This window comes from Mauremys mutica, chromosome 1 (genome assembly GCF_020497125.1).
Source record: "Mauremys mutica isolate MM-2020 ecotype Southern chromosome 1, ASM2049712v1, whole genome shotgun sequence".
In the NCBI taxonomy this organism is placed as follows: domain Eukaryota; kingdom Metazoa; phylum Chordata; order Testudines; family Geoemydidae; genus Mauremys; species Mauremys mutica.
Window position 1 is genome coordinate 325,391,904 of NC_059072.1, and position 25,515 is coordinate 325,417,418.

At 43.7% G+C, this 25,515-nt stretch overlaps 1 protein-coding gene across 5 annotated transcripts in view; it reads right to left on the reverse strand.

The window, feature by feature from the left end:
• Window positions 1-7,945: 7,945 nt before the first annotated feature.
• RNF17 (ring finger protein 17) overlaps window positions 7,946-25,515 on the reverse strand; it is a 211,164-nt gene continuing 193,594 nt past the window's right edge. For 4 of the 5 annotated variants that reach the window (XM_045018034.1, XM_045018044.1, XM_045018050.1 and 1 more), the window contains 5 exons: window positions 21,711-21,870; window positions 11,627-11,762; window positions 11,013-11,202; window positions 9,183-9,286; window positions 7,947-8,192 (listed from right to left, as the gene is read on the reverse strand). In XM_045018034.1, coding sequence (XP_044873969.1) covers window positions 9,188-9,286; window positions 11,013-11,202; window positions 11,627-11,762; window positions 21,711-21,870 — 585 coding nt within the window. In that variant the 3' untranslated portion in view covers window positions 7,947-8,192; window positions 9,183-9,187. Of the gene's footprint in view, window positions 8,193-9,182; window positions 9,287-11,012; window positions 11,203-11,626; window positions 11,763-21,710; window positions 21,871-25,515 lie in introns of all 5 variants that reach the window. The other variant, XM_045018061.1, reaches the window with a different exon arrangement.

The following is a 25,515-nucleotide window of genomic DNA, read 5'->3' on the forward strand; positions in this document are numbered from 1 at the left end:
CTTGAGGATTTAATGGTATAGGTAGTTAAGCATAAAGAAGAGTCCAGGGTCATGGTGTTATCAGGGAAACCCCTAGAGAGTTGTGGCCATAAACTCCCTTGGAGTAGAACAGATGACATTTTTCATTGTTTGGATAGTGAAGAGGACTACCCTGGTCTGGCAGATGCTGTGGAAGCTAGTTTTGTGCTCCTGTTTGTGATCCTGCTCAGGGAGTCTGCAATTATTTTTTGGAGGCCTGGTAAATAGACTGCTGCTATTTCTACCCAATGGGAGATAAACCAGTTCCATAGCTTTAGTGACTTTGCGCATAAGGATGGACAGCTTGCTGCAGCTTGGCAGTTGAAGTAATACATTGCTGCTTTGTTGTCAGGCATTACCCTGAGTGACCTTATATGGCATGAAGGAAGCATTGGCAAACATATCATACTGCTCTTAGCTTCAGTATAGTGATACTGAATGCAGATTCCTGTGCTGACCATTGGCCCTGTGCTGGCTATTGGTAGGTTGGCTCTCCATCCCAACAGATGCATGTGCTATGCCTTTGAAGGTGCTGGATGCAAAAATGGGATTCCAGCACAGACCCTCCATGGGTCTTTCCACCATCTAAGAATCCAACACCTTCCAAGCACTCTGATGCATTTGGACAGGCTCTGTGTGTTTGGGTATATGCTGTTTTTATCCATGTCTGGGGGCATCTAAAGTGCCTCCTTGTGTAAGTAGTCACATACATGGAGGCCAGACCTGTGGAGAAGTCCTCACCATTTGTGGGCTGCACTATAATGCTGAAATTAGGTTGGATTGGGTGGAGAATTTCTCCTTAGGTTGGTAGGCTCTTGGAGTCCAGAGTAGCTCCTACAAAGTCTGTACTGCAGCTACTATGGATTTTTTTTGTGGCTGATGTGAAGGGCCAGAGCTTAGAATACTGTTAATGTGCTGGATGTTGCCAACTGGACCTCTTGGGGCAACCAGCCTCTGAGAAGCCATCCAAACATGGGAACACTGAACTTGAAGTGAACTATTACCACAGAGAATTTTTGTGAACACCCTAGGGGAAAACCTTGATATTGACAGTGCTCTCCCCATAGCACAAATCTTAGGAAACACTTGTAGGAGCGGTGGATGGCTAAATGAAAGTAGGTGTCCTTAAGGTACAACAACCCAGTCTCCTGGATCTAAGGATGGAATTAAAGTAGCTAATGTCACCATTCTGAAGTGCTGTGCTAGGACGTTATTTTAAGTCAAGGATTGGTCTGCATCTTTCTTAGGAACAAGGAAGTAATTGGAACTGAACTCTCTCTTCTGATGACTCTAGTCGGGCTGGTTCTATTGCTCCCAGAAGGAGAAGAGTCCAGTCATTTTAAGAGTTCCTCATGAGAAGGATGAAGGGTAGGGCTTGAGGGAGGAATAGAATGGAAGTGGATCATGTAGCTTCATTTGACAACCTCCAGTATCCATTTCTCTGAGGTAATGTGCTCCTAGGCAGGTAGGTAGTGTGATACTCTTGGGTGATCCATTGGAATGAATTACTTTTGACACCTTGGTTGAGGGCATAAAGTGCCTCTTAGAAGGAGGGGCTAATTGGGTAGAAGTATGCCTGGGAGATACCGTTTTTTGTGGGCTCCTGCTGCTTAGAGAAAGTGTGCTGATGGTATTGGAATGATCTCTAATTTTGAGCAGCTTGGGATCTACTAAAATGCCTTTTCATTACAGGCACATAAATCCCCAGTGATTACAACACTGCTCTGGTGTCTGAGTATGTGGAGAGAGGAGTCTTATGTTCACCGAAGAGCATAGGCCCTTCAAACACAAGGTCTTCCACTGTTTTGAATTTTTTCTTGGAAGGCCCGAGGACTGGAGCTGGATGCTCTTCTTGTGACTGCTGCTGTGGCCATGGACCTGGAGGCTGTGTTGGCAGTATCTTGAGCAATTTACAGGGAGGTTTTCACAACCAACTGTCCTTCAGCAGTGATAGACTGAAGCTGATCTTTCTGATCTTGTGCCAAGTGTTCAATAAAATGTGTAATTTGGAGTATGTGTTAATCATTTTGCCATCAAGGCCTGGTAACTGGCAAAACTGGCAAGCAGCTGAGAAGCTCTTCCTTCCTAGCTAGTCCAGCTGGTTAGATTCTGTGTCAGATGGAGAGGGTCCTGAGCAAGCTTGATGGTTCCTCTCATTAGTTGCATCCACTTTAAGGGAATTTGAATTACAGGGGCATTAGTAGTACTCTATTCCTTTCAGCGAGATGTGGGATTGTGGCAGGTGTTTGCCACAGGTATGTATGGAAGATAAAGCCTCAGTGATTGTTAGGGTAATCCTTACCTGAGGATTGATGTTCCAGATGTCCACCAAGGAATGTTTCAACTTTTGGACTTCCTCTAGTGGGATCTGAAGTCAGCCTGCTAGCCTTTTCATGATGTCCTGGAAGGTCTTAAAATCAGTGTACAAGAGTGGTGGCGTTACTGCATCATTCAGAAATGAACAGGACTTTACAGATGGAGGTGAGATCTCCTTGGCATGAGACTCTTGCGCCTCTTGTATATCATCTGGTAGGAGAAGTGGGTGGTACCACTGTGCATGGTACTATAAAATGGTCTATAGGTGTCACTGGTGGGTACCAATGCTCTCTCTTAGGCAGTGCTGGAGTTGGTCACTATTGGTCCCAGTAACCCCACTGAGGGGGATCAGGGATGGGACCCCATGATCAATCTTTGGACCTCCAATAACTGGTAGGTTCTCTAGGATCCTCTTCATGAAAGGATCTCATGGGGATAGGTTACTGGAGGGATGCCTGTACAAAGATATGAGGAATCTTCCCACAACCTAAGGTATATATGTGACGGGTTGCCTCCCTTAGAATGCCACCTGATGTGCTGAGCCTGCCTGTTGTGCCAGCCTAGATACCCTTTTTACCTGTCTTGCTGAGCCAGGCTATTAAGCCTCCTCCACCGCAGGGCCACACCCAACTGCAGAACAAAAGACACTGAGATCAGTTCAGGGAAGGCTCATCTTAAGGGACTTGCCCCAGCACTCAGGTGTCCACCTCCCTTGGAGTGCAGACCCAAAGATATATTATGAAATCCACCTCTTCCCTCAATGTGGAGGAAGGTATGCACAGCCTCTTCTTCACCCCCTCCTCCCAATTATGAGTAGCACAAACTGGGTTATATTATAAACAAGAAATAAGTTTAACTACATGAAGGGTTAAAATCCATGTGCATTTTATATAACAACCTGGTATATGGTTTGTGCCAGCTCTTTTCAAGACCCAAAGTCCAGAGTATGGTCAAGAGACCAGAAGCCTAGCAAACAGTGATCAGCTAAGAGAAAGCTGGGGTAAACAGATAATCTTGTTTTGCTAAAATAAGACTAGTCAGCAACGTGCCAGGTGTTGGCACTAAGAACTAAATAATTGTGTCTTATTCAGAGTTGCAGATTGAACAAAGGATCCCTGTTCCTATTGTGTTAGTTTCTTCTGTAGGGAGACGTTCTTCCCACAGATCCAACCTTGAGTTTATGAAAAGTTGGCATCCTCCCACCTTCCCTTCTAAGGGACCAATGCCTACCTTAAAACACAAAGGAGACAATCTTTATTACTATATACTTTCACTGTTCCTTGGCTTTAACCCCTAGGACTGTATCCTGCTGGACAATCAGAGGAGCTACTCTCTTCCTATGGCCCCCAAATCAGAATTCATTATATATATTTTATACTAATATTTTATCAAAGTATTAAATGTTAACTGCTAACTTGAGACCATGGGTGGAGACAGTATGTAACCTGTTAGCACATTAGCCAATCCTTATCTTGTCTTGCTGCAAAACCTATCCTGGGGTGTGGAACTACCTACCCCATCACTTTCCCCTGCCCATGGAAAATCCATATATTCCATTGTAATCAATTGACTGACAGTGTCTCTGAGTCTAATAAGCAAGGTGACACTCTGCCAGTACTGTGTGTAATAAACTCCTATGCTTGACCTCTACATCTTTGACTGGATCTATGAATAAATCTATGACTGGGTTTGGACAGTACTTGCTTTTTAGGCAAACAACGAATGATGCAATCTGAAGCTGGTATTGCGTCATACATGATATGAATTGCATCATGTTATTCCTAGAAGTCATGGATGATGCAATCATAACGAAGCTTACATCACTCTGCTGAACAAATTGCCCTATATCAGCTCTAGAAATCATACAGTGTTGTGCTCTCTTATTTGTCAGTGTTTGATTTTGCAAAGGGACACATTTCTGTTTAGCCAAAGTGAGCAAAGATGCCTCGTACTTGTGTGAACAGTGCAGATAGCAGAAGTTATGTTTGTGGTGAAGTGACTTTTGCATCACAAAAGCGCAATATAACCACTATGGTTAAGAAAGCCTATCACCTTTATTTTGGCTGCAAAATTGGAGATCAGGACAAGAGGTGGGCCCCACACATATGCTACAACACTTGTGCAACAAATCTTCGCCAGTGGTTGAACAGGAAAAGGAAATCTATGCCTTTTGCAGTGCCAATGATTTGGAGAGAGCCAACAGTTCATACCAGCAATTGTTACTTCTGCATGGTGCCTCCAATTGGGAAAGGTGTGTCAAAGAAGAAAAAGTGGACTGTGCATTATCCAAACATTCCATCAGCTATACGCCCAATACCCCACAGAGAAGGACTGCCAGTTCCTGATGCACCAGAATCATTCTCACTTGAGTCAGACGAGGAAGAGGATGAAACTTCTGGTCCTGAACCATCAGTGTCACAGGACCCACATTTTCTCCCATCCTCCTCCTCTGAACCACACCTCATAACACAAGGTGAACTGAATGACTTTGTCAGGGATTTGGAACTACCCAAGAGTAAGGCAGAGCTGTTGGGCTCCAGACTACAGCAGTGGAATCTCCTGGCAGGTGATGTTAGGGTTTCCATGTTCCGTGACCGTCAAAAGGATCTTGTCCCATTCTTCTTCATGGAAGGTGATCTTGTAGCCTGCAACAACATTGATGGTGTGATGGCAGCCCTCAACATCGTTCACGATCCAGATGAGTGGAGACTGTTCATTGAGTCATCGAAGACGAGTCTTAAAGCTGTTTTACTGCATAATGGCAATGTTTTGCCATCAATTCCAGTTGGTCATGCAGTCCATATGAAGGAAACCTATGACAAAATGAAACAACTTTTGAGGTGCATAAACTATGACCAACATCAGTGGCAGCTTTGTGGCGATTTGAAGGTTGTTGCTCTCTTGCTTGGTCTGCAGACTGGATACACAAAGTACTGCTGTTTTCTCTGCGAATGGGATAGTCGTGCAAGAGATTCCCACTACATCAAGAAAGATTGGCCACTCCAACAGTCATTGGAGCCTGGGAGGAAAAGTGTTCAGCATCCACCATTTGTTGAATCAAGGAAGATTTTGTTACCACCCTTACACATCAAGCTGGGTCTGATGAAGAACTTTGTCAAGGCCATTGACAAAACACAAGCAGCTTTCAAGTACCTCCGTGGAAAATTTCCAAGGTTAAGTGAAGCTAAGATAAAGGAAGGTGTCTTTGTTGGTCCTCAGATTTGTGAACTTCTTCTAGATGATGCATTTGACCATGCACTGCGTGGCAAGGAAAAGACGGCATGGAAAGCCTTCCAGTTAGTGGCAATAAATTTTCTCGGAAACAACAAGGCAGACAACTACAGGTTGTTGGTGGAAAACCTCCTCAAGGCATACAAAAGCTTTGGTTGCAACATGTCACTAAAGATACCTTTTTTGCACTCTCATCTAGATTTTTTTTCCACCGAACTGCGGAGCAGTGAGCGACGAGCACGGCAAGCAATTTCACCAGGACATTGCAACAATGGAGAAACGCTATCAGGGCAAATGGAGCCCATCAATGCTTGCAGACTATTGCTGGACAGTGACAAGAGATGCTCCATTTAATGAATACAAGAGACAAGCCAAGAAGCGCCGAGTAGACACTGAATAGGACTAAACTATGTACATAATAGTTTTTTGCCTTTTGTTTCATAATAAATTTTATTTATATAACCCTTTTGCTGATTTTTAAAGTGTTACATAAACAGGACAGGTGAAATATCATGTAAAGCAAACACATGAAAAGACCTAGGTTTACAATTTATGATTAAAACTCTATCTACACAATATACATAGACATAAAATGTAAAAACTTAAATAACTTAGAAACAGTAGCCAATCAGTTGTTTTAATTGTCATATTTGAATTCAGCACATCAAAATACATAACACATTTTATCTCTGAAGCAGACGACTTCTCAAAAATTGTAGACCAGTGTAATGTAAGGGGACTATTGCCCCCTTACTAACATTCAGTGGGGGGTTTGGTTGCTAGCTCCCAGCACTAAAAAGGGAGGGGTCGATCGGAAATCAGGAGCCTGAGATTGACAGTCTCCAGGAACAATGTGGAGAGGCCAATGCTCCAGGTCAGCCTGATTGACAGGGCAGGCAAGCTAATCAAGGAGTCAGGAGGCCAGGGGGGTCCCATCCTCCGTGTGAGCTGGAATTGTCTGAGTCAGATGGAGTGGGGCCGAGCTAAGGAGAGAGCAGGAGCCCAAGCTAAGCTGATGGGAGCAGAGCTGCAGCCCAAAAAGCCAGAGCACAGCCCAGAGAGAGCAGAGCTGCAGCAACCAGAGCCAGAGGGGCCAGACAAGCAGCCCAGGAAGCAGGTGAGACCTGAGAGCAGAGTGACAGAAGCAGCCTGCAGAGCAGACCTGCCCTGGGAGCAGAGCTGTAACAACTGGAGCCAGAAAGGCCAGAGAAGCAGCCCAGGGATCTGAAGGCAGAGCAGCAGCAGTGCTGAGGCAGTGTGGAGCCAGGGCTGGAGCAGTCCGGAGCCAGGTGCGGTGAGCAGCTGGGGATAGCGAGGGGGACCCTGGGCAGTGGGCCCAGCGCAGGGAGATGCCTCAGCCAAGAGGCCCTGCAGGCCAGACTTGGAGGGGGATCGTAACCCTGACAGGGCGGGGGTGACACTGGGAAGAAGGGTCCTGCCACCCAGAGCCTGAGTGTGTGGCCACCGCCAGAGCAAGTGTCCAACCCGCAGCATCCCTGCAGCACAGCCAGGGCCTGAGAAGGAGGCCTGGGACCTACAAGGAACAGACTGTGAACTGCCCTGACATCCCAGAGACACTGTTTGTGATGTTCCCTGCCACAAAGCAGGGTGATGTGTTTTCCTTTAACCGTTCCCATTTTTCCTTATTATTTTTTTAAAATTAATTGTTAATTAAATAACTTGTATTTGCTTTAAATTGTATGATGTGATCAGTGGGTCAAGGAGGTGCGGAGTGCAAAGAGGGTACCCCGGCATGGGGACACCCTAGCCCCTGTCCTAGGTGACCACAGCAGAGTTGGGGGTCGAGCCCCCCAGGAATCCTGGGCCCAGCCTTGTTGGGGTTACGAGGATTCTGCCAGACAGGAGAGTGGAAGGGGAGTCCTCAAGGGCAGGGGGGCCTCTGGGTAAAGGAAGTGGGAGTGAGGACTCAGATCCTTTCGCTAGCCCACTTGACCGGGGTCGTGCAGAAGCCAGGAAAGTTCCCCACAATAGCGGGACCATTCCCCCGCTTACAATAAGACACTTGAGCTTATCCATCTCATTGTCTCCCATCCTTCTGTGACAAATCCATAAAGGGAGTATTATTTTTCCTATCCCAAGATTGTCAGAACACGAATCAGGCTCTGTACTACTTCATGGCAAGAAGCAGTAGTGTGGATCGTTCATATGTGCCTCAATCTTTATGTTCTGCCTCATGTACAAACAGAGTAATAAAGTGAAAATGTCAAGACCCCCAAATTGCAATCCTGTCCTTGATGCTGGACTTGTCATTTTGCTTTGGAGCTTTGAAACCCACACTCCTCAGATGATATAAATGAGGTAACCCACAACTTACTGCCTTGTACAAGTATGAAGGAAAAGCATCCACAAATTAAACAAAAGCGTTTTCTTTCAGATGCAGGATAAACAAAACAAATATTTATTTTAACATTATTCTTCCATATTTATGAAAACAGCTTTGAACAAAAAACTACACCTGAGTATTTCAGGCATTCCACACAATTACTGTATGTAGAAAGAACAAGATAAGGTAAATTAACATGCCAGAACAAAATTAAACAAAAACAAAAACCACCTTTCCTCTTCGGATACTGTAGTCTTCATCAAAAGCTCTCTCGATAGTATATCTGGAAACACAAAAACTGTCAAATTTAGATAATAAAACAGCTACTTCCTCCTTATCTGGTAGACTCCTTAACTAAGGAGTCTAAACTACTAGCAGGTACAGAAAGAACAGTCCATACTGCCTCATTAATACATTGTGCACTGGTGTAGATTCCCTCTGGTTTCACTAATTACTATAAAGTAATCATAGGACAACATATTACAATACTATAACGACAAGAATGCCTGGTTTAGTCACCATAATTAACCAGTGAAGCAAACTAACAAGCAAAGGAAGAGTGGAGTAGGAAAGTAGTACCAAGGCACATCATGTAACAAGATTTTGAAATGAATGTTTTATCTATCAATGTTTAACAGAAAAAGTATCTTACTAGCTATGGGGAAAAAAGTCTGCTCAGAATATGGGAGTTGAAGAGGTTCTAGTGGAGGAAGCAACTTGGTTCTTGCAGATGCAAACTGTCACTACTGTTTGCAGGTGACTGGCAATATTACAGTATTCACTATACAATTTCACCTTTTTCTTCAGTGATTATCTGGATTACAGGCAGGCTATAAAAGTCTCTTCCCTCTGTACACTGGTTGAACTTAATTGCTTGTTTCAGTCCTTGTTGGCTCTCAAACTAGACCCTAGACTTCAGATCAGGTGTAAGCAAACAGACAAGGATTTGCTCCTCAAAAGGACCAAGAGCTGCTTTTGACTGTGTGAAAGCAGGCAGTACGGACTGTGTAGTTAGCATCTGATCACAAGAATATACAGTTGTGCTGCAGTGGATTTTTTTCTATATTATATGCACTTTGTTTACATATTTATTATAAAATAACTGTCATTTACATTACATTAACACCCAAAAGGTATAAAACCCCCCCGCTAGTTCTGGTCAGATGATTATTTAAAAAACAACAATTGAGCCCATGGCTTAATAAACATTAGATTTTAAAAATCTTACTTTTTGTAATTGCCTAAAGTGACACTTCAAGTTTACTGTACTTACATATGTCACTGATCTAAGTCTGCTAATCCCATTTCTACCAGCTTCATGTGAACTAAGCATTGTTCATCTTCATACAAAAACACAGTGGGCTCTGGAGACTGAGTCTGGAAATCAGAAATTTTCAGTAGTACAGAAAGATCTGTTTCAAGTAGTAAGAGTTGACTGAATGCTGCAATTATTCTTCTACATCTATACTGCAGTAATGTCTAGAGGCCAACCAGGCTCTAGTTCTATTAGGCTAGATACTGTACATATGGGAAAGGGCAGTCCCTGTCCCAAACAAATTATAGTCTAAAAGACAAGACACACCAGATGGATGAGATAAACAAGAGGGCTGGGGTAGAAAAGACAGTTGCAAAAATAAGTGAATCATTAGTTTAATCCCATTAAGTAGAAAAAAAATGGCAATGATGCTAAACTTAAAATTTGATGATAGGAATTAAACAAAAAAGGGAAAAAAACCCTTAGTTATCCGATCTGTTAATTTGCGAGTGAACATAAAATAGTGAAAAATATTCCAGTACTACATGAACTAAGCCTGATCTCTATTACAAGTTTTTTTTATATCAGTGTAAGTTTTCACTTTGTGTATATGATGAAAGTTACAATGTTTTGGAAGGAAACTTTTTAGGTAAACGATAGACTGAGGATAACGACTGTAGAACACAAATGACCATTTGGAAATTAAAATGTGTTGTTTTATGTTAAATAGTATATTTCCACATAAAATTGTTAACTGATAGTAGTAAGGTTCCTTCAGTGATTAATGAAACCCTTAACCGAACTACCCAGTAAGAACTTAGGGATCTGGGGCAAAATCAGTACTTGGTCCTGCTAGTGAAGGCAGGGGGCTGGACTCGATGACCTTTCAAGGTCCCTTCCAGTTCTAGGAGATTGGTATATCTCCAATTATTATTATTATTATTTAACTTTGTGTTTTTTTTAAAACCACTTGTCATTAAAAATACTGAAGTAACTTAAGGCGGTTTTATACAAATATTCCATTATCTTTAGATTTCAGAAAATTGGTTAATAACAATGTTAACAGTTTACAAACATCTCTAACTCAGATCCACAAGGCATACAAGTTTTCAATAAATAGAGTAGCCAGAATTCCAGAGCGCGTTGAAGGTAAGTGGAAGACACAAAGAGAAGGGGGCAGGTGGAGGAGGCTGACAGGAGAGAAAGATTGAAAGTAACATGTGGGAGGGCTGCATGAGTTTGTACGAATCAGTGGCTATCCAATGGATAGGGACAGAGAATAAAATGACTGATGGAAAGGCAGCTCAAACACCCCCTGAAAACTTAGATTTTTATTATGCACCTCCTTGACCTTCCCATCAAAATGACCCCTACAATCCCCTGTGATGTGTGTGTCAGATTTTCACTTTGAGTATCTGGGTACCTTAACAGGAGAACTAGGAGGAATGTTAGGGCGCAGCGGAAAGGCAAGGAGAAGTGGGGGAGGGAGGGAAGGAGGCAGTACATTTTTAGTACTTATAGACCTAGTGTTTATTTTGGGCACTGGACACCGCTAACCCAAATGGAAATGTGAAGCATAAAAGCAAGAATGATGGTTTCTAGTGGAGGAGTAATAAAGGAGGTTAAAATCATGCAGGCAGGAGGGCTTGGGAAGTGGGCTGTCTGTAATACAGTGAACAAAATTCCTATGCACTTGATCCTCTGCCTTTAATGTTGTGATGCTTCTGAAAAAATGTTTTTGAGTCTAATTTTTTTAAACCAGAGAACAAGATTCACAATAAGATATTTCATTGAAAATGTTAAAACAAGATAACTCAGGTTTGGCAGGAACTAACAGGAAAAACTTACCACTGTGGAAGCATAGAGCTTTTTGCCTTGAAGACAGTCTATCATGGCCCATAATGCTTGCATGCTCCATTCAGGGCAATATGGAATTCTCTTTTTTTCTGTATCATATAAAGGAGGTTTAAATCCAGACAGCAGAACTCTTACTGCTTGAGCAGGATATTGCATAAGGTGAGAAGGAATCTGACGTAATCTAAATCAAAATGAAAATCCTTGTCTAAAAACATGCAAGACAACAGTGCAATAGTTAATCACTACCTAGAACTAAAATATGTTAATGAAGGATAGCTCAATGATTTGAGAACTAGCCTATGATTCAGGAGACCTGGGTCCAAGTCCCTGCTCTGCCACTGACTTCCTGTTTAATGTCAGGCAAGTCACAAAGCCTCTCTGAGCATTAGTTTCTCATCTATAAAATGGGGATAGTAGTACTGCCCTACCTCACAGGGGCATTGGGAGGGAGGTGCTCGGATACTAAGGAATGGGGTCTGGCCATAGAGGTACCTAAGGCAGACAGGAACAGTTTTAGCTTGCATCTGTACTTCTACCCCCCCCCTTTTTTTTTAAATACTAGATCTTGATAAACATAAGTTTAAAAAACTGAACTATGCACTTACCTGCTTGTTGGTAATTTTTCAGTTGCTCCATAGTCAACAAATTGAACCAAAATATTAACAGGGTCAAATTCTTTAATAGAGAGTAGTTTTGCTCTATACCACAAGCCATCATTGTATTCTGCCAGGCAAGGCATTTCTATAAGAAGGAAAAAGCATGCTATTTAATCCAAAATTTAGCACATACGCTATCAGAGCTGTAACACAATTTGTATTATACTATCCAGTTTTATTTTCTTCCTTTAATTCATGGTTTTTTTAAACAGAATCCATAATTTTTTAAAAAAGACACACAGCAACTGGAAAAAAATTAAATGAATTTAGAAAGGAATGGTTACTTACCTTATAGCAAGTGAAGGCTACTTACTTGTAACGAGCGTTCTTTGAGATGGACTCTGCATAATTAATCATGGGATGCACTGGCAGGAACAGTTCACTAAAGAGACGGACCTACAGAGGTCACAGCACAGAGGCAGATGGCAGCAGAAGGTAATTGAGGGGCGGCTGGCAAAAGTGGCAAGCAGTTGGCTGGTAGGGTAGCCAGGTGACAAGGAACAGCAGACTGGCAGGGCGGTCAGGCGGTGATGAACCGAAGCTGGCAGGGCGGCCAGTGGAGAGGAACTGTGGCTGGCAGGGTGGCCAGCCAGAGCAAGTGCTCAGATGAAGGAGCAAGCAGGGTGCTTTCTTCCCTGGGTGATAGGTAAACTCACACAGATGCACCTCTGAACCCTGGGTCCTCAATGACCAAGGACAACCACTGTGAATGGCATATAGTGAGGGAGCAGAGGGGTGCACAGCAAAGGGACTTTTGGTTGTAGAACTGAAGAATATGAGGCAGAAGACCCCAAGCTCAGAGTTTTATGTTTATGAATTAATGCTGGGTGACTTCCCTCCTTTCATTAAAAGTTTCTTTTCTACACTCAGACTCTGTGCTTGAAAAGGGGGAAGTATTGCCTCTCAGAGGCACCCAGGGGTGGTATGTAATTTTCCCAGGTTACTGGGTGGAGGCTCAAGTCAGTTCTGTGTTGTATTGTTGAAAAGAAACCCCTAGATATTGAACCCAGGCCTGGGTGCTGCTGGCTTCACCTGGCAGAAGGGTTACATATATGTCTGACCTGTCTCAGTTGCTAAGAGCCGTGCAGTGCCCCACATGGCTGGGGCTTCCACTGTCAGCCCAGGGCAGGCTGGGACTCCTGCTGTCCCCTTTAGCCCCTTTCCCTGACTCCCAGGTTTGCACAGCCGTGTTGCATGAGTCCAAGCTGCCCAGGGCTGACAGTTGAAGCTCTTAAAAAGCACACAGCTTGCGCCTCCCTTGACATTTCCGTGTGCCCCAAGTTTGAGAACTGCTGAGTTAAGGCAATAATACAATGAGCCTACAAGTCTCAAGGCCTGTAAAAAAAAATCTTAGCTAAAACTAATTAAGGCCTAAGCCCCAAAAAGCCTTATCGTAAGTATAACCAAGAGTGATCCTAGACGATCATAAGATAGCACAACATAGACTGCCTGTCATGAATAGTTAGTAAAGGGTTAAAGCATAGTACCTGGTGGGCACCTGACCTGAGGACCAATCAGGGAAGAGAATTTGAAACTCCTAGGAGGGAACTTTTTCCCTCTGTTTGGGGGGGGTGTTGTCTTTGGCCGTTTGGAGTTACAAGAGTCCAGATGTTTTAATCAAGTCTACCAGCTTCCACCTTTCTGAACTAATTTCTTCTAGTCAAGATAGTGAGTATTAGAAAGATACTTTGTGTCCTCACCTAATAATCCTATGCTTGCAATTCTGTGTGTTTGTTATTGATTATTCTTAATTCTACCTGTATCGTTGTACTGAGAAAGAGAGAGGATTCTCTCCAGAACTTAGCAAGGTTATTCCCTATGAGTGGCCAGCTTGGACTCATAGAGATTCTGTATTTTCTTGTTTTTCTTTTAATAAATTCTTTCTATAAAGATTTGATTAAATCCCTTCTGAATCAAACCCAGGAGGACTGTCTCTTCCCCCTCCCTTCTCTGCCCGGAGATAAGCTGTCTCACCACCGAGAGAGAATGTCTCAGCCCCTTCCCCTATATCCACAGTAGAAGGGATTTAATCAAATCTTTATAGAAAGAATTTATTAAAAGAAAAACAAGAAAATACAGAATCTCTATGAGTCCAAGCTGGCCACTCATAGGGTATAACCTTGCTAAGTTCTGGAGAGAATCCTCTCTCTTTCTCAGTACTAATGTCAACATGTGCAAAAGGAATTTTCTGATTAACAAGTTGAGCTTCCATAGATCTAATATTGGATAAAGCCCTCAGTCTCTTTCTTTGGTGTCAGAAAATATGTGGAGCAAAAACTGTGACCACTAAATTCCCTTAGAACCTCATCTATGACTCCTGCTTCCAACAGGGAGCAAACTTCCTATCTTAAAAAGGAGTTCCTGAATAGGGATAGAACAGGGGGTTGGGTGGAGGAAAGGAATCTAATTAAATAGTGTAACCATCTTTTATTATCTCCAGAGTCCATTTGTTTGATGGGATAGAATTTCAAGAGTCCATGTTACAGGAGAATCAGTCTCCAAAATAAATGAGAGATGGTTGTACATTTTGTCTCAAGCTCCTGACCCTCATGTCAAATCTGAGCTCTGACATTCCATCTCAGAGACAATGCTAAGGTTGCTTCCCCTTCATTTGCAGAATAAAAGTAGTCTCTGCTGTGGCTGTGAAGGGGGAGGCTGTTGATGTTGAAATTTAGATCTCTGAAAAATGAGACTATGAAGAAAAAGGAAGGATAGGAGGCCCTTCCTGAGAGTTGACAGAGACACAAGAATCTTGTAGTTGACCTCATGTCCTTCATTTTTTTCTAATATTTAATCAATTTTATTAGTGGATAACTTATCACCTTTGAAAGGAAGGTCTACCACCTTTGATTTGATTTTGGAAGGGAGAGCAGAAGACTGAAGGCCAGCAGGTCATGACTGAGTCTGAAGACTCAAACAAAGTCCTGAGCGAATGTTTAACCACTATTTCACCATCCCTTATCAAGCTGATGGCCAGCTTCCTTTGTTTTTTAGGAAGCAGTTTTGCAAACATGGCCATCTTTCCCTACAAGTGATACTGATAATGTGACTTCATAATGTAATTTGCTTCTCTGATACTGAGTGAAGCAGTTGAAAACACTTGCCAGTTGTGTTCATCTTCTTTCTTTCTGTGTCAGAAGATGTGGAATACACCTGATTCCTCTAAATCTTTACATTGCCACTGCCACCGACACCACAAGAGAAACAGGGGTAAGGTGTACAAAAAAATAACCCCCCTTTGTAGATTGACATAATTTGGCTGCTTTTTTCCCAATATAGCCTATCATGATGCAGAAGTCCAAAATGCCCTTGCACGTTGCAACAGAAAGGTAATCTTGTTTTTTTGATGGAGAACATAGGATGTTGAATACAGGGTGAGAGGTTTCTTCTAACATGACCAATCGAAATTTCAATGTCATAGATCTGATACCATTCTTTTCCACAACCTCATGGATTTGCAGTGCATCTTCAGATGGAAAGGGTGACAAAATAACCCCAATGTTTTCATCCGGGGAATATTAATCGAGTTCTGATTACAGCTCTTGGTATTCATCCTGAGCCACAGGCTCCTCTTCTGCCTCTGACAGAGTATCAGGAATTTTGGTTGGAGAATGCTTTCTAAAAGCAGGTGAAGTCAACAGATCCATGATCTTGGATCTGAGGCGACTTTCTCTGATCCTAGTAGGAGAGGTATTTCTACTCCGAAAGTAATGTGGAACACTCTTATATTGCCTACAAAAAGGCCAATAGAGTCAACCTGCTCTTGGCAGTATCTGCCAATCATACCGCAATCAAACTCAGACTCCATTTCACATCTAGGAAGGTGTGATGGTCTATAAGTACCATATTTTAGTGGTGTGTTTCTTATGAGAATGGAACCTAGGAGGTATGTCAGTATATCTAATGCATTTTTTCCTTGGACTGTGGATTAGATCTCAGATCCAACTCAGAAATAACTGGAGAAACTACCAGACTGGGCATTTATATAACTGAGAAGGGAGAAATAACTTTATTGGGAGAGCTCGAAGGTATTTAGCAGGTGGAAAGTAAATGCATCAACTTGTCCAACCTCCTCCTCTTCTCTGTCAGGGAGCTACAAGCAGGAACATTTCCAGGGTGGCCTCTCCCCTCATCACCTTTCCCTTTAGGAGATGAAAAAAAACGGTAACTAACCTTCCATAACTGTTGTGCTTCAAGATGTGTTGCTCAAGTCCATTCCATGTTAGATGTGTGCACAGTTGCCAGAAATTTTCCCCTGAGTAGTATCTGTAGGGCTGGCCCTAGCGCCTCCTGGAGCCCTGTGCTAGTATAAGGGGCACCGCCAGCCCCATGCTCCCTCAGTTCCTTCTTGAAGTCCACTCTAACAGCAGGGCAGAAGGGTGAGTTATGGAATGGATGTGAGCAACACATCTCGAAGAACAGTAGTTATGGAAGATTAGTAACCGTTTTTCTTCTTCGAGTGCTTGCTCATGTTGATTCCATGTTAGGTGACTCACAAGCATCTGGAGGTGGGTTCAGAGTTCACTGATGTGCTGACTGTAACACTGCTCTTCCAAAGTTTGTGTCATCCCGGGCCTGCCGGGTGATGGCAGAGTGGGATGCGAAGGTATGAACCGATGACCATGTCGCTGCTCTGCAGATGTCCTGGATCGGAACTTGTGTGAGGAAGGCTGCTGATGAAGCCTCGACTCTCGTGGAATGGGTGGTCACAATGGCTGGGGACAGAACCTTTGCCTGCTCATATCAAAACCTGATGCAGGGAGTTAGCCAAGACAAGATTATCTGAGATGACGCAGAGTCTGCCACTGCTACAAAGAGCTGCAATGACTTGCAAAAGGGTCTAGTCCTTTCAATGTAGAGGGCCAGGGTCCACCTAACGTCTAAGTTATGTAGACAACGCTCCTCATCTGGATCCATGAAGCTTTGGAAAGAAGACAGGCATAAAAATGTCCTGGTAGTTGTGGAACTGCAACACTACCTTTGACAGGAAGAATGGGTGGGTGCACAGCTGGACCTTGTCTTTGAAGAACAGTGTGTAAGGGGTTTTGAAATCAGGGCTCTGATTTCAGTGATCCTTCAAGCCGACATAATTGCCACTAGGGAGGCGATGTTCCAGGAGAGCAGCAGCAGTGAACAAGAAGCCAACAGCTCAAAGGGGGACCTTGTGAACCTGGACAGTACCAGATTTACATCCCCTGGGGGAAACCGGGTTGCGAACCTGTGGGTAGAGTCTTTCTAAGTCCTTGAGGAACCTGCCATCTCATGCGAGAAAACTGACCTGCCCTGGACAGGAGGAAGGAAGACTGAAATGGCCGCCAGGTGGACCTTGACCGACGATAGGGCCAGACCTTTGTGCTTCAGGTGGAGCAAATAGTCCAAGATGGTCTGCAGAAATGATAGACAGGGGAAGACCCCAATCAAAGGTCCAAGAAGTGAAGCGCTTCCACTTGGCCAAGTAGATCGCTCTGATAGAGGATTTCCTGCTACTTAGCAAAACCTGCTAGACCTGCTCTGAGCAGGCTTGCTCCTCCTGGTTCAGCCACGCAGCAGCCAGGCTGTCAGGTGTAGGGACTTGAGATTCGGGTGGAGTAGCTGGCCTTGGTTCTATAAGATCAAATCCAGGCACATAAGGAGCTCTAGCGGAGCTACTATGGAAAAGTCCAGGAGCATCCTGAACCAGTGCTGGCACGGCCACACTGGGGCAATCAGGATTACCTTTGCCTTGTTCCTCTTGATTTTTAAGAGGACCTTGTGTATCAAGGGTATTATGTGGAAAGGCATACAGCAGATCCCCTGACCACAGCCGCAGGAAGGCATCTGACAGATAACCACTGCCAAGCCCATGCACTGAGCAGAGCTGATTACCTCCAGATGGAGGGACCACTGGTGGTGAGAAGAAAGAGACCTGCTGAGGTGATCTGCCAGCATATTCTGGTCCCCTGGAAAGTGCAATGCCTCGAGGTGAACAACATGTTGCATACAGAAGTCCCACAATTGAAGAACCTCCTGGTACAGGGCCAAGCGAGCTCCCCCATTCTTGTTGGCATAAAACATTGCGTATGTATTGTCTGTCAGGACCTGCACTACTTTGCCCGACAGGTAGAGAAGGAACACCCGGCAGGCCAAGCGAATCACCCTGAGTTTCCTGACATTTATGTGCAGGGAGAGTTCTCCCTGTGACTAGAGGCCCTGGGTACTGTGACTGTTGAAGTGGGCTTCCCACCCCAGGTCTAATCCATCTGAGACTAATATCACCAACAGGCATGGGGTGGCAAAGGGAACCCTGGTCGTTATTGACTGTGTATCTGACCACCAAGTTAATGATGCTACAACGGCCAAAGGGTCTGTAATAACTAAGTCCAGATGGTGCCTGCTGAGGAAGTAGATTAACGCCAGCCACATCTGAAGAGGTCTGAAGTGCAACTGTGTGTACTGCACCACGTAAGTGCATGCCGACATATTACCAAGCAGTCTGAGGCATACCCGAGCAGTCATGAGCGGGTGGGATCTGACAGGAGCAATTAGCTCCGACATCACCGGAACTGGGCTTCGGCAGGTAGGCTCTGGCCCAAATAGAGCTGAGCACTGTTCCTACAAACTCTATCCTCTGAACTGGGATCAGAGTGGATTTCTGCTAATTTATCAGCAGGTTCAGCTCTCGACAGGTGGCCTATACTTTGCTGACACAGCATTGAACCTGAGCTCATGAATGATCCTTGACTAACCAGTTGTTGAGGCAGGGATAGATATGTACACCTTGATGTCTTAGGTAAACTGCAACTACTGCCATACAGTTTGTGAAAACCCTTGGGGATGACACAAGTCTGAAAGGGAGTGTGGTGAATTGGTAGTGACACTGGCTCACCATGAATCATAGGAATCTCCTGTGTCCATGGAAGATGGAGATGTGGAAATAAACATCCTTTAGTTTGAGTACCAGTCTCTCAGATCCAGGAAGGGAAAGATGGATGCCAGAGAGACCATGCACCATTTGAATTTCTTGTGATATTTGTTGAGTCCATGCAGGTCTAGGAAGGCCTGAGGACCCCTTTGGCCTTTGGGATTAGAAAATTCAGGAGTAGAAGCCCTTTCCCGGTCAAGTCTCGAGCAACTTCCTCTACGCCCCCCACATGTAGGAGGGTTTCTACCTCCTGGATGAGGAGATGCTCGTGAGAAGGGTCCCAGAATAGGGACAGGTATGGGGGTTGGGAGGGAGGAATGGATAAAATCTGTCACAGTGGAAAGAACCCAGTGGTCTGAAGTTATCTGGGGGACAGTATAGAATGGAAATAAATGGTCCAAAACCAAAAGGGGGTTTAAGGAGATCTTAAGGATGGTGGATCCTGGGTTAAGTCGAGTATACTGTCCTTGGGTGCACTCTCAAAAGGCCTGTATCTGGCCAGCCAGGTATTGGCCCAAGCCTGACTGGCAGGCCAAAGTAGAAGATGCAGACTGGCTGCGCTTATAACCCTTCCCTTTTTTCTTGTAGGGCTTGTGTCTAAAAGGCCCCAAAAACCTTGGATGTGGCTGCGGCTAGAAGTGCCTTCTGGAGGCCGGGTGTGTGCAAAGGCCTGGAGATCACAGCGTGGCCCTGGAGTCCTTCAGGTTGTGCAGCTTGGTGTCCATCTGCTCCAAGAACAATGCATTGCCCTTGAAAGAGAGGTCTTGGACCAACTGCTGCACCTTGTGAAAAAGGCCCGAGGACTACAGACGCGAGCTGCACCGCATGACCACCACCAATCTGGCCACTGAGTCAGCCACACCCAAGGCAGCCTAAAGAGAGGCCTTGGCTACCACCTTGCCTTCCTCCAGAATGGCCAGAAATTTTTGCCTTGACTCCTGAGGCAGGGAGTCTTTGAAGTTGGCCATAGAGTCCCAAATGTTATAACTGTATCTCCCCAGCAGTGCCTGCTGGTTGGAGATCTGGGGGTGTAGGTTAGCTGTTGAATACACCTTTCTGCCAAACAAGTCAAGCCCCTCTGCAGTCTTATTTTTAGACATGGCACTCGCCTGACTCTGTCTGTTCCGCTCATTTGCAGTGGAAACCACCAGGGACCCAGGGAGGGCGCAAGTACATGTATTCATACCCCTTAGCCAGAACATATTTTTTCCTCTGCCCTTTTCGAAGTTGGGGGCAGAGAAGACAGGGTCTGCCAGTGCTTTAACCAGTTTTAGCACCCCATCATAGACTGGCAGTGCAACCTTAGAGGGGGCTGCTGCAGCTAAAATATCAAAGAGGATGTTCATGGTCTTTCAGTTCCTCTGCCTCTAGCTCCAAATTTGTGGTGACCCATTTAAGGAGATCTTGGTGAGCCGGGAAGTCATCCAGAGGCAGTGGGTGGGACCCACAACTGCCTAATCTGGGGACGAGGAAGATGCCAACACCACAGGAGGAGCTGGAAAGTCCTCCGCTATTGGGGTCACCTCCATTGAAGCTGCTGCTGGGGCCTCGGTACCAGGGTTGGAGTCTGAATTGGGGTCCTGTACTGGCTGGGGTGTTGCCAAGACTCGCTTCTCAGATGCGGCTGTGGATGACAGATGGGAATAGGGGCCTGGCATTGGAAGGAACCCCCCCATGGGTTCCAATATTGCCAGTGTCCTGGCCATTGCCCTGGTGGCCAAGTGCCCACAGCAGGAACAGAACCAAAGTCCTGTGTGTAAGAAGAGTGGTGTCTCCTTGGTGGGGGAATGGATTCCTCTCTGGTCTCCAATGAGTATTCCTCCCTTGGAGACCATGGCGGAGCTGTTGCTGTTCCCACCTGCTGGATATGATGTGTAGTCAGAGAATGGTGCTGTGGGGGGGACGGAGACCAGTGCCATGCTTCCAGTGACCGGTGCCAATGAGCTGGGGACTGGCGTCACGAAGCTGGTGACCTGTGCTGGGACACTGGGGACTGGTGTTGGGTTGGCGACCACTGCGGTAGATCCATAGGGGGTTTCCCTCTTGAGGGAGCAGTCTTCAATGAAGAGTGGTCTCATGGTCTGTGCAGTACCGGGAGGGGCATCAGGTCCTCTCCTGTCTATAATGCCTCTGGTGTCAAAGGGGCTCTCAAGCATAGGGTGCCCCAATTGCTCCCAGGAGTCAGTGGTGGATCCCTGATTGGACTCAACTGCCATCAACCATAGTTCTGGGGAGGATGAGTGGCTCAGCAGGGGTCTCATCTTGTCAGCCTTTCCCCTCTTATCCTTTTTTAACACAGGGCAGTGCCCTGTTTCAGCGCAGTTTCTTGTGCCACTTCCTCGGCACTGAAGATGGTGAACAGTGCCAAGCAGACCATGGTGTTGGGGGAGCACTCCGTACCGAGGCCAAAGTGCTCGGCGCTGAATCAGATGGGACAGCTCCAAGGCCAATCTGAGTGCTGATTCCATTAGCAGGGCCTTCAGATGAATGTCCCTGTCCTTTTGTGTGTGTGGCCTGAAGCTCCTGTAGATCGTGCACCTGTCTTTAATGTGGGCTTTCTGGAGGCACTTTAAACAGCTTACATGCAGGTCGCTCACTGGCATGGGCTTATGGCAGCTGACACCCAGTTTGAAACATGGGGACCAGGACATGCCCTGTCCCTGGGACAACATCCTGCAATGGGACCACTATCTACTCTAACTTAACTAACTGCTAACAACTAAGTCCTAACTATATACAAGAATAACAGAGTTCAAAAACCACTAGGAGAACTTGCAAGCACAAGAGAGAAGTCATTCCAGCAACTGTCACAGGTGATAAGAAGGAACTGAAGGGGTGTGGGGCCAGCAGTGCAAGAGCACGGGGCTCCAGGGGGCGCTAGGGCTGGCCCTATGGATACCACTAAGGGAAAAATATCTGGTAACTGTGCACATGGGAGCGCACACACTTAACATGGAGTTGACACAAGCCCTCGAAGAACCACCACTATTGTCTCTTGCGACTCTGACACTTCCAAAAGAATTTATAGCTAAGTTTTATTTAAAAATATAGACACACATAAAATAGAAGTATTTACTGAAGAGGTTTGTACTTCTGTAAGGTATAACAGGGAAAACAAAATTGCAAAAATACCTGTTCTAAAATCTGTTAGAAAAGGAAGAGACTCCACATTCTGATTACATTGCTTCAGGACTTGATCTAGACTCTCAGATTCCAAATCCCAGCTGACACCACTATCCTCTGTGTCGCTCTGCTGGTTAAGGCCCTCTGCTGATTCAAGACAAATGTACATCTAAAAAAGACAAGGGTTTTATAAAAGACAAAAGATTACAGCTTTCACAGACACATCAGAATTAACTGCCAGGTGTAATAAGTGATAAAGGGATATTTACGAGGATAATGGTTATCATCTTGGAAAGATTTGTCACTTAAGAAACACTGCCCCTCCCCCTAATTCTTCTTTCCTCCACACCTTAAGATTTGTTTTACATTTTACTACTCAGGGTTTAGTTCAAGGCAACCAGTTACTATTTATTAATGCCACACCTGGTAACCATAGTAACACAAGCTCTGCATATATGAAAGTGTGAAGGTGTTAAACTTCCACAGAGGTTTGGACTTATTCAGGATTCCCTCCCACTCCTTTGGATTTGCCACTATGAAATTCATGGAAAAACAACTTCTAAAACAGTTGATCTCTCTTGCGAAGCATGAAAACATTCTATTTCATCTAAATTTTATTTTTAATGTGGCCAATTAGTATAAATAATGAAATAATTGTTATATATAGAGCTAAACTTTCATTAATATACAAAGCTATGGTCTGCATCAAATCTCCAGTCGCAGGCGTATAGAGTGCATGTATACTCATGCTGTAGAATATAGATGGGGCCAGCATTTGAACAAGAACTCACCATTACCCTCCACTCTGTAATTAGAATCTTTTTAAATCAAATGTCATGTTATTTTTCTAATCACTGTAATGAGTTTCATGCTGATGTTGCATATACATAACTGCTGCCCACAATTGGAGGAATCTGAGTAGAGTTTCTAGCAGTGGCTTATAAAGGAATATTTATCCTGATAAAAAGCATATAGAAGTTCAGCGTATTCATGGACAAGGAACCAAAAGCATTTGTTAGATAATTAAATTGAGAACATATATTCTATTTTAGTTCTTAAACTGGAAGCCCATCACTAAGGTATCTAAGCACCTTATCACATTTTAAATTCAGTCTTATATTTTAACAGCATTAGCTCTACCAAGAAACTTCCATGGTTTCATGTAGAAAGCTAGAGCAGTATACAAAAAAAGTCATTAAAGAGAGTAACAAAGAGCCACTGATTGATCTATAGATTTACCAAGCAACATAACTTTAATAGCTCAGTGTAAACCAATCCCTCTGTAAGATTTTGACCTAACCAGCTTCTCACTGGTCTGTGGTTTGGGGTCTGATCCAAAACTCACTGAAACGTGTGGGAGTCTTTCCTTTGATTACAATGGGCATAAGATTAGGCCCTTGTCCAGAAGGGGCAGTACCAGGTAGCAGCAGTGTGGACTGAGAGAAAAAACAATGCTGAATAGGAGGCCAACAAAAGATAATTGGTAATATACTAAAAGCCCACAAAACTGAACATTGTGGGATGAGAATGTTTCACCACTTCAATATAAGAAAGAAAATACAGGAGAGGAAGTCAGTATGCTACCCCAATGATCAAATCCAATTACTTATTGTCTATTACACCAAATGAATAATTAAAAAAATCAGACTTTTTAAAAAAACAAACAAACAAGGAGGTCCCATGGTCCAAATACATTTCTGAGGGAACAACTGTCAGTGCAAGTCTCTTTCTTTTCTTACACCTCTGTATTTCATGCAGAACATAGGGCTTTCAACACCGCTTTCCATCTTTGCTGGTCTCCTGTGGCAGTCGTTGCTTCTTTCCACATTATTCAGATAGGTTTCAATTCTGTGTCTGTTGTGGTTTTAACTCACTGCCTCTTGCCCTGGGGGTTCCAGTTCAATGCCTATCTTGTTACGTTATTGGGTATTTCCTCCATGAATGGCCTAGCCATTTCCATTTTTGTTCTGTAATTTCCAATCCTACTGGCTTCTGTTTCATCCTCCTTCAGGAGTTTGTTGCTTGTGATTTTTTTCTAATATTGAGAATTTGTCTAAGGCAGCTGTCAATGAAGATTTAGAGTTTAGATAGTAAAGTCTTCATAAGTCTCCAAGTTTCAGCACCATGTAGCAAGATCAACTTTACAATGGTTAAATATCTGAAGTTTAGCTAGAGGGCAAGATTTCTGTTTCTCCAGATCAACTGTAGAGTTACAAAAAACACATTTTGCTTTTACTATTCTGGTTTAATGTCTTCCTCTGTTCCATCTGTTGTACTTAAAATGCTGACAAGATATGTGATATATCCAATTTCATCTAGGTCAGAACCAGAAAATGCAACTGGTGTTTCTTGTTTTGTGTTGATTCTAATGGTTTTAGGTTTTTACAGTGTTGATTTTCAATCCTACTACCTGTGGATAGGCCTGTAAATCACTTGTTTTGACTTTCATGTCTCTATGGGAATGGGATAGCAAGTTGATGTCATCTGCAAAGTCCAGGTCCTCTAACTCCTGTGTCAAAGTCCACTATATGTCCCTTATTACTCAATCCCCATATTACTCAATCCACCACCAGTAAAAAGATCATAGGTGACATAAGACATCCTGGGCTGATGCCCATAGTAACCTCAGTTCACTGTTATAAATTACTTCACACATCATATTTTCAGAGAAGCTCTGAAATTTCTGAGGGATTCCACTGTGACAGCAATTTCCATAAAACTGTTCTACTCACTGTATTAAATGCTTGTTGGAAATCTACCAATTCATATAAAGCTTTGACTTCCATTAGATCACAAGTTCTATGATACTACATAGGATTATTATTTGATCCATACATGATTTCTCCTGTCTGAACCCTGCCTATTCTCATTGTTACCTTGAATCTATCACTTTCTTTATTCTTTATAATGTGTAATTATCTTACTTGGGACATTCTTCCTGATAACTGTTTAATGATGTTGCACAGTGTCTTTGTATCATTTTGTACTGTAGCAGTTTGTGCATCTCTTGCCATTTCGTCTACAAAGTTTCATTTGTCTTTCCTACCACTATTTTGGCCTCTCTTCTTTACTGCATATTCCTTCTGGAGTCAGTGTGTCTGTGTTTTTGTTTCCAGTTTAAATTTTGCATCTTTCCTCTCATATAACCTTTCATTGTGACGTTTCTTCCTGAATCCCAGCATTTCTTTACAAGTTTTAGTGAAAGTATCCTTTACCTGTTTCCATTTGCCTTCTATTGTCTCATCATCTTCAAGCACCTGGTATCTATTTGCTAGAGCAATTCTAAACTCTCACTGCATTTTAGTTGGGTGACATAATGTGGTGTCTCTGCTGCTCAGACCTATTCTTTGTTTTTATTTTTATTTTCAATTTAGTTAGCATGTGGTCCATTCTCACACCTGCTACCTATATCTTTTAAATTTCTATTACATTTGTGCAGAACTGTAACGTGGTTTGGTTCCTTGTTTTGTTGGTATAGTGTAGTGTAATTTGGTTTTCTGTTCTGTGATCTGCTGACCTCCAAGTTATTTTATTAATAGTATGGTGAGGGAAGATGGTTCCTCCAATGACCAGGTCATTCATTCCACACACAAAAAAAAAAATCAGCAAACATATCATTTTCATTCATTTCACCAAGGCCTGGTTTCCCCGTATTTACTTCCCTGCCAGTGTTGTTGCTCCTTACTTTAGCATTAATTTCTCCAATTACTAGGACGACATCTCTTTTGGGATTTTATCTATTTTGTTATGTAGTTGCTTGTACAAGGCGGTTGGTTTTGTTTTTTTTGTTTACACTCTTGGTTAGTTTGATTTG